Below are 15,898 nucleotides of genomic sequence, written 5' to 3'. Positions count from 1 at the left end.
GGAGAGCCCCGAGCGTCCCCGCCCAGCGGCGGCCGCTCTCGTCTTTACCCGCTGCCACGCCGCGAGGGGAGGCTGCCGGTGTCGGTGAGCGCTGCAGTCCGGAGCGGGTCACCCGCCACCCGCCGCGGGGAAATGGTACGTCCCGGCGGCCGGGCCGGGGCGCTGAGCGTCCCCTGGCGGCGCGGGCTGCGGGGCGCTGCCGCGGGCGGGGAACGGGGAAGGGCGGAGGACGGGGAAGGGCGGCTCCGCGCTCTCCGCACGGCGCGCCGGCGCTCCGCGGCCCTTCCCCGCTGCGAGAGGAAGCGTCGGGTTGGCGATCTGCTGGTGGGCGCTTGGTGCATCGGCCTCGTCCGGTCTGCAGACAAGGCGGCAGCTACGCGGAGCCGCAACGCCGCGGGTCCACCCCGCGCTGGGGCGTCGCAGCGCCCGCCGCTGGTACCTGCGTCCCTGCGCGGAGAGGGGCAACGGGGGCTGTTCCCGGCTCCTCCAGGCAAAGTAAGTTCCAGCGCCTTCCTTGCGTCGAAGCCAGTAAGCACGTTTAACAGTTTCGCGCCGGTTCCAGCTGGTTCGAGGTGTGAAGCACTTTTGACAAATTTTGGAGACGGAGCTTTCGCGCAGATTCAGTTGTCACATTTACACTAGGCTCAAGCTCAATATAAGAAGCCCTCTGTTCTTTACAAAAGGCTTGAAAGGAACTTAATGTTCTAGATTTTTTAGTACGCTTTCGGCAAAAAGAGAAACTAGCAAAATACCCATGGAAAGTAAAGCACATGATTTTGCTAGACAAGGATTTATATGCTGTGGAAACATTATTTTACCTCAGCACGCTTTTTCTCCTGTTTTTTTTTTTCCCCACATACAGGCAGAACATAATCCTGGTAGTTCAAAGTAGCTGAAAAAGTCAAGGAAAAATAACCTGTTCAGTTACTCAAGATGAGAGAATAGAAACTGTAGCTTTTAAGATTATGATGGATACTGTCTCAGCAATGATCTCCAGTAAATTTGACGTTCGTATACCCTTTTATTTTCTTGAGACCACCTGCCTTTCCTCATCCTAGCTAGATTTTAGTAATATAATTTGGCATGTTGTTGCTCTAGCAAGTAAAAGCTACCGTTACTGGCAGCTAATGAGGTGCTTTATGCACATGCTGAAAGGATGGAAGCAAGATGTGAAGGCAGGAAGGCTTCCCTCTGCGCTTTCACTCCCCAGTTGTGTACACCTTCAAAAGCCGAACCAGGTACCAAAAAGCACTGCTGATCTAGCTTCAGCATGTGTTACCTCACTACAAATACTGAGCAGTCCTTCACAAGCTTTCATACAGCCCACACGGCTCTGGCACATTCCAGTCATTTGGGAAGTAAGCATCTGCCCGCAGCGCTGAGGTCAGCGTGGACGCCTGAAAGGTTGGGTAACCTCAGAGAAATGTGTAACACATGGGAAATGTATGTGACAAAATATTAAAATGTTTTGCAGTGATTTGCAGCTTTGTTACAGATCTGTCAGCATTTTAAAAGAAAATCTTCAGAAATGGGGTGGCATTAGAGCATACTTGCAATCAGGTTCTAAATTCAGATGGGGCTTCCTCCTAATATAATAAACTGACTTGATCATTTGAATGTAACATTTTTCCTTAGGTATACAGGGCAGTAGATATATTCAGTACCATAGGCGTCAACATAGCTTATCTTTCTAAATTGCAATGCCACCAATTTAAGTTTCAATTTCAAAATTTCAGGTTTTTGTAACTTTCAAGGTAGCATAGCTTAGTTCTTGGAAATGAAGGTCAGTTCTTCTGAGTATGTGCCTGACTGAGCAAAGAACTTGTATTTTTGATGATGTCCTTAACACACAACATTTATGTTTGAAAATATGACGTGTTACTTAGGATATTTTAAAATCAGTTTCTGAGGGTTCGCTATCTCTTTAGAAGTTCTTTTTCTTGCCAATTTGTGTTCTTTGATTGCACCAGTTGTATGTAGGTGCCCAACTATGTTCGTGTCATTCTGATTTCCACCTAAATTGGAACCCATTTGCCATTTCTACCACAAGACAGAGGTCTTCTAGAATGTCAAAGAAACAGGCAGTCAGGTGGAGGAGAGGGATCCTCCTGGCCTCCTGCTGAGGGAACGGCTGCAAGCATCAGGTCAGCTGCCAGCAGGCACCAGAGCATCTCCTGACAGAGAGGCCACGGAAATGCTCAGCCTGCTGGGAAGCTTTGGTCAGAACATGCACCACAACTAACCAACCTCCAGATCAATTCACTTCCTCAGCTCTGGTGCTTCCAAATCTGCTGGTCAGTAAATCATTTGAAAAATTAACTCTGAATGTTGTTTTTTGTATTGGAGGTTATGCTAATTCAAAGCATGCCTATCATACTAACTACTCAAGACTTCTTGAAGGAAAGGCTATAAATCACTTTGTTATATGCACCACGGCAGCACTGCCCATGCTAAATCCTGGCCCTTAGGATGGATCAAGTAATAGATTTACTGATGTAATCACTTCTGGAGACAGCCAGGCTGCATTTCAATCTAATGAATGTTCACATTAACTTCCATGTGATGTTGACATAAATCTGTTTGCTTCGTACTGGAAGCCTACTCTGACTTTATATCACGTGTCAGATTTATTTTTTTTTTTTAAATATCCCTCGCAACTTAAAATACGAAGTTTCTACTGTGAAACTATATAGCATTTCTATTGTTTACTGAGGGAAGTTTAATGAGTTGCTTGGTTTCAGTATTTTATCTCCCTAGCAGAGTCTAAAACAATACATTCACAAATAAAACACCACTGGAGCCACTACTGCCGTATGTCCTCTAAGTGTCATGTGACTCCAACCAACAAAAACAAGCAATGCCCATGAGATTAGGGTGTGTGAGTATGCAGGTACACACCTAAAGAGATCAAGGGTAAGGTTTTAAGAGTGCTGAGTAACTACAACTCTACATCAGCAGGCAGGGTCCAAAGACAAGACAACAATTCAAACTGAGAAATGTGAAGTTGGGTATTTCATTCAGATGTAAGCACTATGCATAGCTAACCTGGTGAAGCGATCTGTAGATGACGAAAAAACTGGACTCCAAGACCAGAACTTTGTCCAGCTGACAGTTTGCTTTATTGTCAGCTCCCAAATGAAGTGTTTGCAGAACAAAAACAAAAACTAAGAATTTCCATTGTAAAACATAATTATTGTTCCTTCTTTTCTTTCATTATTTGAGATTAAAAAGCTAAAAACATTCCTATATTAATGTGAGACTGCAGTTTGAATTATATTCTGCATTTAAGTGTTTTATACTGGTCGGCATATATCATCTAAATTTTCTTGACACGTTTTTAGGCTGAGAAGAACACCACAGCATTCAAAGTCAGGACACTGCTTCTATGTTGAAGTATACCACTATAAGAGATGGGTTCAATTAAAATTATCTGTGGACATAAATGAATTCTCAAGAGTTCTTGTCATCTTCATTATTTATATAGGAAAACACTATAATGAAAAATTTAAGGAAACATGTTAAGCTAGGTATATTCTCTTCATTTTTTTTTGGTAAACTGACCTCAAGCTCTCTAGGCGTGTCTGCGGTGCAGTTTCGAAAAGCAGACACACTGCACTACACTGCACTGGAACCATAATGGATACAAAAGTGTGTCCCACCCTGTAGTTACCGGCATTGCAGGGGATCCAGATAGAAATTACCTCGTTGCAATCCCCTTTAGATTCAAAAAGGTGTAAAGCAGATCGGTCTCTTTACTGATTGCCCCCATATTTGTAGATCACTGGCTTTACAAAGCAAAGCTCTGCTGAATAGCCAGCCTACTACAGCCTTTGAAAATGACGGCTGCGTTGTTAGCCAGCACACTGGGATGGCTGTAGCTTCTCCTTCAGAAAGTCCCAGAGGTCCTCCACACTGTTTATATCCAGCTGATGTGGCAGCAGGTTCAGCTTCCACTCCCAAAGTTTTGCCACTGTTGCCTGACTGCATCCTGCACAAGCTACGGCATCCCCAAGAAACTGCCTCTGCTGAGCTCCCACAATTGTGAATCCAGTTTCTTTATTATCCCATGTCACCACAGCCACTGCATTGCCAGACATTTCCTTTGGCTAATAAATTCCAAAGTAAAAATGGTAGTGACACGCTGTAAAAAAAAAACAAACAGTAAATCACGCGTAAAAGTTTTATATAGTAGCACAGATCATTATTATTTCATCCCTTTCCTCACCCTTAAACTTTACACAATAACCACTCAGCAAGCGTGCCAGAACCTGAAAGCAACAAAACGCTTTAAACACAACGGACACGGGAGACAAGCAGGGGGGCAGCTCAAGGGAAAAAAAAAAAAAAAAGATTTTGGTTGAACAGTGCAAGCTCTGTCCCAAGATCCAACCTGCCACACACGCTGTACAGCCTGTCCTCCGATTCTGCTCTCAGGAAGCAGCCCTCCCCTGGCAGCCTGCCGTGTGCAGTCCCAGCTCTCTTCCCAGGATACAGTCCTCCTTCCACTGTCATGGGGGAATGTGTTTCTCCTGCTTAAGCTCCTTCCTGACTCTGACCCATCCTGTGACCAGCCAGTATTTTCAGCCTTTTGTTCCACCTTCTAGAGCTGAGGTTGCATCCACACAGCTGATTCTTCTTCAAGTACCACACCACAGCCGCAAAGGTTGTGAAAAGGTCTGTCCTCTGTTCTTCTTTCTGTTCATACCAGAAGAAACTGTCTATATTATAATCCATTTCACCATGAGAAATGACATTTCTTAAGATGACTATTTAGCCATCGTTTTCCACTTTGCTTCTCAACATGAGCCGGCAATGTGCACTGGCAGCCCAGAAAGCCAACTGTATCCTGGGCTGTATCCAAAGAAGTGTGGCCAGCAGGTTGAGGGAGGTGATTCTGCCCCTCTACTCAGCTCTTGTGAGACCCCACCTGGAATACTGCATTCAGCTCTGGAGTCCCCAACACAAGAAGGACATGGAGCTGCTGGAGCGGGTCCAGAAGAGGGCCACGAAGATGATCCAAGGGCTGGAGCACCGCTCCTATGAAGACAGACTGAGAGAGTTGGGGCTGTTCAGCCTGAAGAAGAGAAGGCTCCGGGGTGATCTTATTGCAGCCTTCCAGTACTTAAAGGGGGCCTACAGGAAAGCTGGAGAGTGGCTTTTTACAAGGGCGTGTAGTGATAGGACAAGGGGAAATGGCTTTAAACTGAAAGAGGGAAGATTTAGATTAGATTTAAGGAAGAAGTTTTTCTTCTTCCTTAAAGTTTTTCTTCTTCAATTCTATGATTCTATGATTCTTTACCCTGACACAAGGTAAAGTAGGTTTAACAAAGAACAAGTGCTGTGCTTAATATGAGAATTTGAAATACGTCTTTTGTAAAACTTTCAAACTTAAAATTTGTTTGGCTTGAGTGTAAAAAACCCCACCCAGATCCTGAGTTAGCCTTAAAAAGGAGCTTTATAGAGCATAGGGGATACTTAGGAACTCGTTTGTATTTAACAGGAGATACTATCCAGCTACAGTAAACGTACCTAGGAATCTTAGAGTCTGGTCTTTGCACAAACCATATGAAAGTTGGGTCGAGGTCTGCATGGAAAGTTCGTATGTGCCAATCAGAATGGCACGCAACTTTCGAAACTTAACAACTCAAGCACCAGGTCAAGTATGAAGAACTAGGTATGACTCTCCCCTATTGCACTGCAGCTCTTAAAGTTGTGCACAAATTGTTACTAGATCAGAACAGCCATGTTTTATTTTGCTGAGATACCATTAACACAACTAGAAGAGCACACACAAACCTCAGTTCTTTCTGTTGCACATCAGAAGGATAGTCCAGTTCCTGGGTTAACTGGATGGCTTTTGGAGCTATCCTACTGTAGGCAGTCTGTCAGTAGTACATAAAACGCATTAAAAACTTTATACAGATATTTTGTAACTGATCTGTTGCCCTTAAACTAAAGGCCTCAGATTTTTTTCTTCATTGAGAATAGATTAATATGAGAACTTTTGGGCCAGCACTCATCCTGCTTTTCCACGAGCTCTGGGGCATGACTCACTTGGCAGTAATTCCATCTTCATAAAACCAATAGCTACTGTATCCTTAAAAGACCAACTAATAATCACACCTTTGTTCTGTGCTCCTAAGCGATTACCAAAACCACACATATTATGTCCAACGTCTTTTGATCCAAGGCTTCCCTGAACACAAACTGTACCGGAGAAGCCAACGTAAAACCAGTCAGCTGAGCCACTACGGCATTGTCTTGCTGACTCCTGGTTAAGAATGAACATGGCCATTGCCCATTTGTCATGACTAATGACAGGTTTACAGGCAATTGTTTTTTCCAGCCCCTTCAGCTTCTCACAGCAAGAGGAAGAGGGCAGCAGCCTCACCCTGCAAAGCACAGCACTGTGCTCACCTTGCCCTGCTGGGAAGATAGGGCAGGACCCCAGAGCCCCCACCACAGCTTTTGTGCTGGCTGGCAGGACATGCTGGAAAAAGAGCTGCACGGTTATAGTCCAGCGGTGACCGAACCCCACCTCATTCCAGCCCCCTGCAGCCAGCTGCCCCACCACCCCAGGCTGCCTCTGCTGCCACCCACCTCCACCTCTACAGCTTGAAATGCCGTGGCAACCTGTCAAGATTAAGCATTTGAAATGCAGTAACCAACATTTAAAATGAAAAAACAAACTTGGTATGGCTATCACCCAGCTGGCTTGAATTGGTAATTATCTAATTAAGGCTTAGGCCCTGCCTACAAAAGGCAGGCCATTTCCTCCTGGTTGTGGGAGATGCAATGACATCCTTAGAGCTGCAGTCTAGGCTGGTGAGTAACAACTTGGTGCTCTCCATGTGACTGCTTGCTCTACTTGTGATTTTGCTTAGACGACTTCTTTTGGTTACCATGACAATTACGTATTTCAGTCCTATCCCGTAGCAGTAGTTTAACATTTACAGTTCATTTTCTCTACTACATAGAGAGCATTTAATCCAAGTTTTTAGTAAGAAAACTTCTGGCTGTGCAATAAATGAACTGGAAGCCCTGAGAAATAGTTTGTTCGATCACTTCTGTAGTTTATTTTTGCTTTATATAGTCCAAACATTACACGTTCCAGCTACAAATGTAGCTACAGAAACTGAAAGTGCATTTTCAAACATTATTTTTTACTATCAGAATAAGCCAGGTGGATGAATACAAATCAGTAAATAATCATTTTTGACATACATATGAATAAAACCAACTGATTAAGTTCTATTAATGGTACGTCACTGCTATTTTTATCTAACTCAGTTTTGTACTAATAAGGAATCTCTACACAGCAGTGATTCTGTTCTGGTATTATTAGCCTCCCCCAAACTGGTCAGACTGTAGATCTCAGAACTCTCTCTCTCCCTTTAAGAAACCCCGTACCATCAAGAAGCAACTATGGTGCCAAGAAAGATCTATTGCGCTGAGAAAGCATAAGGTACCTGCTGCCTTATCCCAACTCTGTCAGAGATCTGTCTCAGGGGAGTGGGAGAAGGGCTGGCAATGACTTAATTTAGAGTAAACTCATGTAAGCAGAGTCAGGCACCTTTATGTTAGAGCAACTCTAAATTAGCCTGTATGTTCTGGGCTGGAGCACCCACAAATTAGATTTTTAAGCTACATAGTCAATGCTGTGAACAGGCTCATGGAGGCTGTTGGGAAGCACACCCCAGTGTAGACTTAATCCCAGAGGATTGCCATAAATGTAACCCTCATTGTAATGATAAAGGACCCTGCTGCTGCTGTGGACGGGATAAGATTGCTCTGGCTAAATGCCCTATGAAGGCACAGGCTGATCCACAGTCACATTACTGCTTGCATGGGTTCACATACATAAGCTCACCAGGTTTGAACAGTTTTGTCAATAACAAACTGGCCATGAGGACCATCAGCATCAGAAGGCAAAAGGGCCAAATAAACTGGGGTCTCAGCCCCTTCTTCTGGCGATTTAGTGGCTTTAGGACCTGCCATGTCTGTTCTCACCCATCCAGGACAGCAGGCATTGAGAAGGATGTGGTCACCTTTTCTTTTCTCATTTAACATCCGGGCTTGAATCCTGGACAAGACTGTGACACCAATTTTGGACACCCCATAGGCAGTATTTGGCCAACCCTCTTTCTGATGCACGCTTTTCTTGGCATCTTCCACAAATTTGGTCATGAGTTTCACCAACTCATCCTCGGTGATCGTGTCGCTGCGAAACTTCTTCTGTAGCTCTTGACTGCAGCCTCTCAGGGCTGAGCTGCTCATCATACTAGAGACATTCACCACTCTACCTGGTAAAAGAGAATAAAGACTGATTACTTTTACCCGTTAAAACAAGCCCTGACAGTGAAGTGGACTTGCTCTACAATAATGTATTCACGACTTAGGTGAATACCTGTAAAATATTCTGTGTAGGCTATTTTGCAGAGCTTCTGGAAGATCACAGTTAACTCAATGTCAAGTGTTTCTAGTGAATTCCATTACAGAGGGTAATTTAAGGTGTGAACCTGCAAAAGCTCTGTATCAAACTTCAGGCATTCTTCCAGGAAAAAGCCTGTTACAATCTGTAGGCATATTCACAGCAGTAAGTGACTTTTTCTCAGTAATGGCAGCCAGACTTTACTCTCGAAGTTCTGGTTGAAAACATTCTCACTTCTGCAACAGCTTGAGGAATGTGCCAAAAGAATGTACCTCAAAAGCCAGATATCAACCACAGCAACCTAATTCTTAATGCAGTTTACAGAATGAGCTTGTTTACAGAACACCTGGAGAATTACAAATCTCACTGTGCAAAACTGCAGTAAGCTAGCTATCTCCCAGCACTTTGGTTTGTAGGAATGAGTCAGCTGAATCAGTAATTCACTCATCTTCCCCAAAATTATACCACTTCCCCCCTTCTTGCTAGTTCACAGCCATTCAGGCTATGAACTAGGGAATGAACATGAGGATTTAGATCTTAAAAGCCACAGAAATTAATCCTTTCTGTTAACGACTTTATTAACACGTTTGTCCTTCACCCTTAGTACAAGAGGACTAAACTGCAGTTTGGGCACTGTTTACTCTCTCTTCAACCAGCCCCCAAAATTCATTTACTTTATCCTTTCCTTCTTCCCTAGAGACTAACAGTTCCCAGCTTCTCTCTCATCTACTTGACTTCTTTTAAGAGAAAAGCTTAGATGTATTTAAATGTTGCTCTAGACAGCATTTCATTCATAGCAGCAAGCACTTATCCAAATATCCATGAAAATATCTAGAGATCACAAATCTTGAAGAAAACTGCATTTTAAAAATCCCCTTAGATTTGGTGTGGGTATTGGATCCAAATACCCTCCTTTCAAACAATCCATGGTATGTCAGTAGCACTCCAGGGCACTTCCAGTGCTCTCAGGTTTTGAGAACAGCAGCATTCTGTTCAGAACAGGCATCCGATAAGTACAGAATATTTGGATGTTGCTAACTCCTCTATATCATAGATGCATCCATCTTCTTTGACTCTGGTCCATTCTATTTACCATTGTTGGTAAAGTGTTTTCTTCCAGTTCCTCCTAACATCACCACATCACAGTAACTTAATGTACATCTTCAAGTGCCATTTGTAATTACATCACTAGACACTTGCAAATACAGCAAAGGCTGCAATACAGAGACAAACCAACAGCCTATTGAGAAGGTTTCTTCAGCAGTAGCAAGAACAGGTGCGTCACATCAAACTCAGCTGAAACACTGGTTTTAGGTACTTATCCTAGTTGTAACATCAAAAGGTCCTTTCCAAAGCAATAACAATATCACAGGCAGATATCACAAACAGAACATGGGTGAGTTCTTCATGTCTTCTTGAGGGCACCATGAGAATTCCACTGCAATCCATGACAGAAGAATGTGACTGGCTTGAAAGTAGAGGTAAACATAAACAGCAGAGATGTTTTGAGGGTCGTGAAAGACTATCTGTTCTCTTACCTACAGTAAAGCAAGGCGCGCTCCCCTTGCTATGGGGCAGTGTGCTTCTGAGACAGCGCAGAATTTTCCCATTTAGCGAGGACCAAAATTAATGTAAAACTATTTCTCTACTTGTTATGTTACACTTACCATAGGGCTTCACAAGAGGCAACAATTCTGTGCAAACATTCCTGGTTCCAAAAAAGTTTGTCTTCAGTGTAACCTCTGCCTGGACCCCAAATGGAGATGTGTCATGAACTTTTCGTAAGAGGTGACGACAGCAAGGGAGAGGGAAAAAAAAAATTAAAACAATAATCAGAATTGTACTACTGTTTGAAAGGAAGTTACCAAACTACCAAACCCCAAAAGTTTATCTTAATTTCTTCTTTTTTTTTGATAATTAGGAAAGAGGCATATGATCAATTAAAACACATAAGGAAAAAAAAGCAACATCACTAACATATTCTTATTAATGAAAATATCTAGCTTTGCAATATTATACTAATAATGAGCTAATTACGTTTTCACCTCTTCTTAGCTGAAGGCTTTAGCTTTGCCACAGGAGAGTCAGTTGTCCCACTCTGCAGAGTCATTTGCCAACCCACAGGCCATTTGTCTTTTACATGGAAGAGACAAGGCAAGACTTCTCTCACAGGGCATGCTGGCCAACCTGCCCACTGACCTGCCAGTACTTACTCACACACAATGCTCAGTCTGGGCTGCCACTACCACATGTAAGTAAACTTTGAGGCACCCACTCCTCTTAAGTGAATAGCACAGCACTTTGTCACTATTGTGACATGCCAGGGGAGAGGAGAGGGCAGATGGGAAATCAGAAGGGAAGATCCTGAATCTAGGATGCTGCCACTGAGGATGCAGAAGTTAGACTACCACCCTGGTTCTAACACCCAACAACACAGCAGACAACTGCTTCTATATCCTGACTTTTATGTTGTCACATCTTGGATTCTTAGCTGGGACTTCAAGTCAGAGCAGTGCCAAGTTGCAACCAATATTGTAAATGCTTCTATAAAGAATGCAGGGGTAAGATTTGGTGAAGCCTGAAATAAAACAAACAAAACCACCAAACCAACCCCAAAAGTGATAAATATTTGTGTCCTAAATCACTCACTGAACTGACAGATCTCTGCTAACACAAGCAAAAGAGTGGGAATTAGGAGCTAGGAAAGGGAGCTGATTTAGGTAAGCATAAGCAGTCCATGGAACTGCACTGTAAGGACCTGATCTCATCAGACAGAATTGACATCTTGCCACCACCAAAAGTAGAGTAGGATGTGTCATCAGCTGACAACCTGGCTTAGCAATAAGCCATATGCTATTTGTCCTCCACTTTGAGGAGGAAGTAGGAGTTAAAGTAACAGTGTTCCTCCTCTTCTGCTACAGGCTTTATCCCTGCAGTGATGAAGGCCACCTACACAGATTAGGAAGGTCTTTGCTTGTCTCCGTAACCCAGACCTATAGGTAAACACAGGAGAAAAGCAGTAACAGGCCATTTAGTATTTAATGTAGTTGTGTTCTTATTGTAAAACACAGCTTTTATGGCTGACTTACTTATACTCTCGAACAATGGGCACCAATTTCATCAAGTTTTGCAAATCACTTGCCTGCATTTAAATCTGAGACATGAAGCCAGACCATGATGTATTGCAAGAGTTATGATAGCAGAAGAAAAGAAACTAAGAACCTGCACAACTCCAAACTCCTGCTTCCATATCTACCTTGCAAGAGAGAAGCTCCCCCACTCCAAAACCCACTCATTTGTCTAACAAGATGTATTACTTGTAACATCCGATAGATATATACTAGAATGACTGTTCTCATAGAAGTGCATCCAGAACACAACCCACAGGCACATAACCATTTCATACATGAACAGTTTTTGCTGCACTATCTGTAGTGCAGCACAAAACCTGAAGAATAAATTAAATTTAAATGGTAAATCTAATCTTTGACAGACAGAAACGTTGCACAGTACTAGAATAAAGAAAGGAATGCATAAATTCTGGCATGGTAGCAGAGACCTGGCGGGGCCAGAAGCAAGCTTGGGTAGAACCGCCAATCTCAGAAGCAAGAATTAATGCCAGAAGAGGAGATAAGCATCACAGCAAGTTCTTACACAGCTGTTAAACCCTCTAGCCTCTGTGCTAGATCCTTACACAACAGTTACAAATGGCTCCTCTATCACATTTCTTAATTGTATGAGCTACTGCTGACTCATGGTGAGTTATCAGCTTGAAGAAAGTCAAGGCTAAACATCTAGTTCTTACACAGGTGTTAAGCCCTCTAGCCTCTGTGCTAGATCCTTACACAACAGTTACAAATGGCTCCTCTATCACATTTCTTAATTGTATGAGCTACTGCTGACTCATGGTGAGTTATCAGCTTGAAGAAAGTCAAGGCTAAACATCTAGTTCTTACACGGTGTTAAGCCCTCTAGCCTCTGTGCTAGATCCTTACGCAACAGTTACAAATGACTCCTCTATCACATTTCTTAATTGTATGAGCTACTGCTGACTCATAGTGACTGGTCAGATTGAAACAAGTCAAGGCTAAACATTTGGAAGCAACTTCATGTTACTACATCTATCATGTAGTAAAGGAAGTAACAGAACTCCACTGGTCACACTGTTTTACCTATCCATCTGTTCAGAGGCTCCATGATAATAAACCTAAGCTCTCTCATAGATGAGCTCTAGGAAATCTTGCTGCAGCAATTTGAGGAGCTTTTATTTCACCTGTCCAGGTACCCACCTTGATGGAGGCAACAGCTGCTGCAAAGTTAGCAAGAGGAAACACACACTGCACTTCAGCTGCTGTAGTTGCAGTGACAGTCTTGCTCAAACTCACTGTTTCTAGTAGGTTGAGCTAAGGCCCTGATTATGAATTGAAGAAATACTGGTCTGAGCCAGAGCACCTACAGGCTTTAAAAATGACAAGCACAGACAGAGATACAAACTCTTAAATGCTTCTCCAAGGTTTTAACACCTCTATGTCTTGAGCACACCCTGAAGCTCAGACAATTGTATTAAGAGTTGCCTCCTATTAAGCCGATCTTGAACATAAGCCATCTTCCTGAAAAGCACCATGCAAACTGTACAGTGACAGGACTTGAGAACACCACTGCTGCACTGTCACGACAGGAGAAGCTCCATCTTCAGCAGCAGGTGATGTTTGATCCATACTACTTAGCAGGCCTCCTTAACTTATGCTGTGAGTAGATGAGTCAGCAAAACACTGCGCTTGAATAGTTACATGTCCTAACCAGAGATGAGGCTAAGAGATTAGAAAACACAAAAAACAAAACAACAACAAAAAAAGAAAAAACACCCCAAAAATACGGAAAGAACAAATACGTACTGGCAGGCAAAAGAACTAGTAGTCATGCTTGTGATTTGCTCTATCTGGAGCTAATATGATTCTCCACTTGTTTTATAAACACCTACAAGGAGAATGCACTCTTCTACCCTACAGCTGCTGTGACTTTCTCACTTTCCCTGCGCCTCCCTGTCCACTGGAAGATGAAAGGGTTAAATTCTTGCTCAACACAGCAAGATTTAGGTTAACTGTTCTACAGGTAACTGAATGGCTTGAGAAAGTAAAAGAAAAGTAAAGATGATAAACAACCCAGGGCCAAAGGTTCTTTCTTATCAACTGGAATCCTTGAGCAGGTAACTCATAAAAAAGTATGAGGCTTGCAGAAGAGAGAAAACACAGATCCCCGAGGAACACGTTTGATATTCACACAGGCGATGGGCTCCCATGGCCCCAGTGAAACTTGTGTGCACTAAAGCAATAACCCAACTCTAGGCACACAGTGCACATGAGCAAAGTATTTTCATGCTCTGTATGTGATGCAATACAATACTCCAGGGAAGCATCTTTACACACATAGGTAGCCCAATAGATCCTAGAAGAAGAGCCATTTCACATTGCCCTCTCCTCAGGCTTAAGAGGGTAGGCAGCTTGCCCAGCCAAAAAGGCAGCATGCCATTGGCTCAGAAGTAGCTTTGTAAAATCTTTGATGCATCTTGACAGGCTGAGAGAGTTGGGGTTGTTCAGCCTGGAGAAGAGAAGGCTCCGGGGTGATCTTATTGCAGCCTTCCAGTACCTAATGGAGGCATACAGGAAAGCTGGAGAGGGACTTTTTACAAGGGCATGTAGTGATAAGACAAGGGGCAATGGATTTAAACTGAAAGAGGGTAGATTTAGATTGGATATAAGGAAGAAGTTTTTCAATCTGAAGGTGGTAAAGCACTGGAACAGGTTGCCCAGAGAAGCTGGAGATGCCCCAACCCTGGAAGTGTTCAAGGCCAGGTTGGATGAGGCTTTGAGCAACCTGATCTAGGGGAAGGTGTCCCTGCCCATGGCAGGGGAGTTAGAACTAGATGATCTTTGAGGTCCCTTCCAACCTTAACCATTCTATGATCTACTATCTTTACACAGCTTTGTAGCACAGAGGACTATCTCAGACAGTCCACTTCCTACCTTTGAATGCGATCCCTGCGTTGTTAACCAGCACGTTCAGCCCTCCATACTTCTCCTTCAGGAAGTCACGGAAAGCTCTGATGCTCTGCAGATCATCGATATCCAGCTGATGGAAGAGTGCACGCAGCCCTTCCTCCTGGAGCTTTGCCACTGCTTCCTGGCCACGGCCGGGGTCTCGGGCTGTCAGGTACACATCTCCTGGGAACTGCTTGCATAGAGCCCGCACAATTGCTAATCCGATCCCTTTGTTGGACCCAGTCACCACAGCCACAGACACGCTGGACATCGTCCTCTCTGAATGTATGCTAAAGTGACAATAACCGTAAACAGCAAAGAAGAAAGTTTCACACTCAGATTGCTATCTGAAAGTGGACTGAAGTGTTTTTTTCTTTAAAATCCTATTTAGAATTCCACTTTGAATTATGTAAAACTACATTAGAGTGCACACTAACTGTAACCTACTAAAGCAGCACAAGGTATTTGCTGATAAATACACATTTAGCGTTAACGATTTGAAGAAAGCCTAACCAGTGATTGGGTTAATAAAAAAAAGTCAAAGATTAATTTGTAACACTAAATTAACTTCTGATGGGAGTAAGCTCTTCTGCACACACACCTTACAGGAACACCGTTTCCTTCTTCTGAGGGTATTCAACTGGTTCAGTTCAAGCACTGGTAACAAAACTGAAAAACTCAGGCTCAAAAAAGGGGGAAGAGTGGCTTGATCTTCAAGTGACAGGCAGGAGAACCAATTCCAGCGTTTTCAGAGGGAAACAGTGGACCATAGATCGACTACAGACAACATTTCTTCTGTTTCACACCAGTCAGCTCTAGATACAAAGCCTGCTTGCTGTTTTCTTCCACAGACATAGCACGTTTCAAGAAGATGTATTTCCCCCACACAAGCGAGTTTAAAAGCTGGTTTTGCTCACTTTTGACTTTATTGCCGTTTCTCTTCCAAATTAGCTTGCAACTAACCGCGAGCAGACAACCAGCTCCTAAAAGCCCGCCCAGCTACTGACTGACCTCTCCAGGGCCCGGAGCCACCCCCCCGCTTCACCATCGAGGTCTCCCCTCGCAGCAAACGGGCGCGTTCCCCTCACCAGCACCTCCCCAGGACCGGTTGTCCTTTCTCACGGGAACGCAGAGCAAACCCGCGAGCCACGACGAAGCCCGGCTCCTCAGGCGACTTGCTCCCCGCGGGACCCATCCGCGCACCCGCCGCGCCCCGCGAAAGCGGCTGAACGCAACGAGAGGCTGCCGGGCGGGCGCGGAGGGGCGGCCGGCGCCCCCTCACCCACCTCTACCGCTGCGCACCTTCCCCCTCGCTCCTCAGCTCCACGCGGCGATGAGAAAACAAACCGACCGCACACACGGCGGGAAGGAGCCAAACGTACTTAAGATGTCGGCGGCACAGCTCCGCCTCCCGAGGCGGGCAGGGGCG

The 15,898-nt window shown here is 44.1% G+C and overlaps 1 protein-coding gene across 8 annotated transcripts; it reads right to left on the bottom strand.

Moving 5' to 3' along the window:
- Positions 1 to 2,958: 2,958 nt before the first annotated feature.
- LOC104376257 (carbonyl reductase [NADPH] 1) lies at positions 2,959 to 15,883 on the bottom strand. 8 transcript variants are annotated; one of them, XM_086618012.1, is made up of 6 exons: positions 15,756 to 15,863; positions 14,455 to 14,759; positions 10,099 to 10,206; positions 8,049 to 8,303; positions 4,598 to 4,695; positions 4,114 to 4,141 (listed from the first exon to the last, which is right to left on the bottom strand). In XM_086618012.1, the coding sequence occupies exons 2-5, from the start codon at positions 14,738 to 14,740 to the stop codon at positions 4,601 to 4,603; spliced, it is 744 nt and encodes a 247-aa protein (XP_086474138.1). In that variant the 5' UTR covers positions 14,741 to 14,759; positions 15,756 to 15,863; the 3' UTR covers positions 4,114 to 4,141; positions 4,598 to 4,600. The 8 variants fall into 8 exon arrangements, with proteins under 8 accessions (XP_086474148.1, XP_086474138.1, XP_086474130.1 ...); XM_086618022.1 differs by lacking the exon at positions 4,598 to 4,695 and having other exon boundaries at positions 2,959 to 4,141; positions 15,756 to 15,862; XM_086618004.1 differs by lacking the exon at positions 4,114 to 4,141 and having other exon boundaries at positions 4,148 to 4,695; positions 15,756 to 15,864.
- Between the last annotated feature and the right edge of the window lie 15 nt (positions 15,884 to 15,898).

The sequence above is a fragment of the Tauraco erythrolophus genome, chromosome 1 (genome assembly GCF_009769465.1).
Source record: "Tauraco erythrolophus isolate bTauEry1 chromosome 1, bTauEry1.pri, whole genome shotgun sequence".
NCBI classification, from domain to species: domain Eukaryota; kingdom Metazoa; phylum Chordata; class Aves; order Musophagiformes; family Musophagidae; genus Tauraco; species Tauraco erythrolophus.
The sequence above is the reverse complement of the archived record's forward strand: the minus strand, read 5'-3'. Positions and strand labels throughout refer to the sequence as shown.

What these genes read in the sequence shown, in the direction of transcription:
- LOC104376257 (XM_086617984.1), bottom strand. Translation starts at nt 14,740, where the DNA reads ATGTCCAGCGTGTCTGTGGCTGTGGTGACTGGGTCCAACAAAGGGATC. An exon ending in CGCAGGGATCGCATTCAAAG is followed by an intron (nt 10,207 to 14,454) that starts GTAGGAAGTGGA and finishes TCTTACGAAAAG; the next exon opens with TTCATGACACATCTCCATTT. An exon ending in GCCTCTTGTGAAGCCCTATG is followed by an intron (nt 8,304 to 10,098) that starts GTAAGTGTAACA and finishes CTCTTTTACCAG; the next exon opens with GTAGAGTGGTGAATGTCTCT.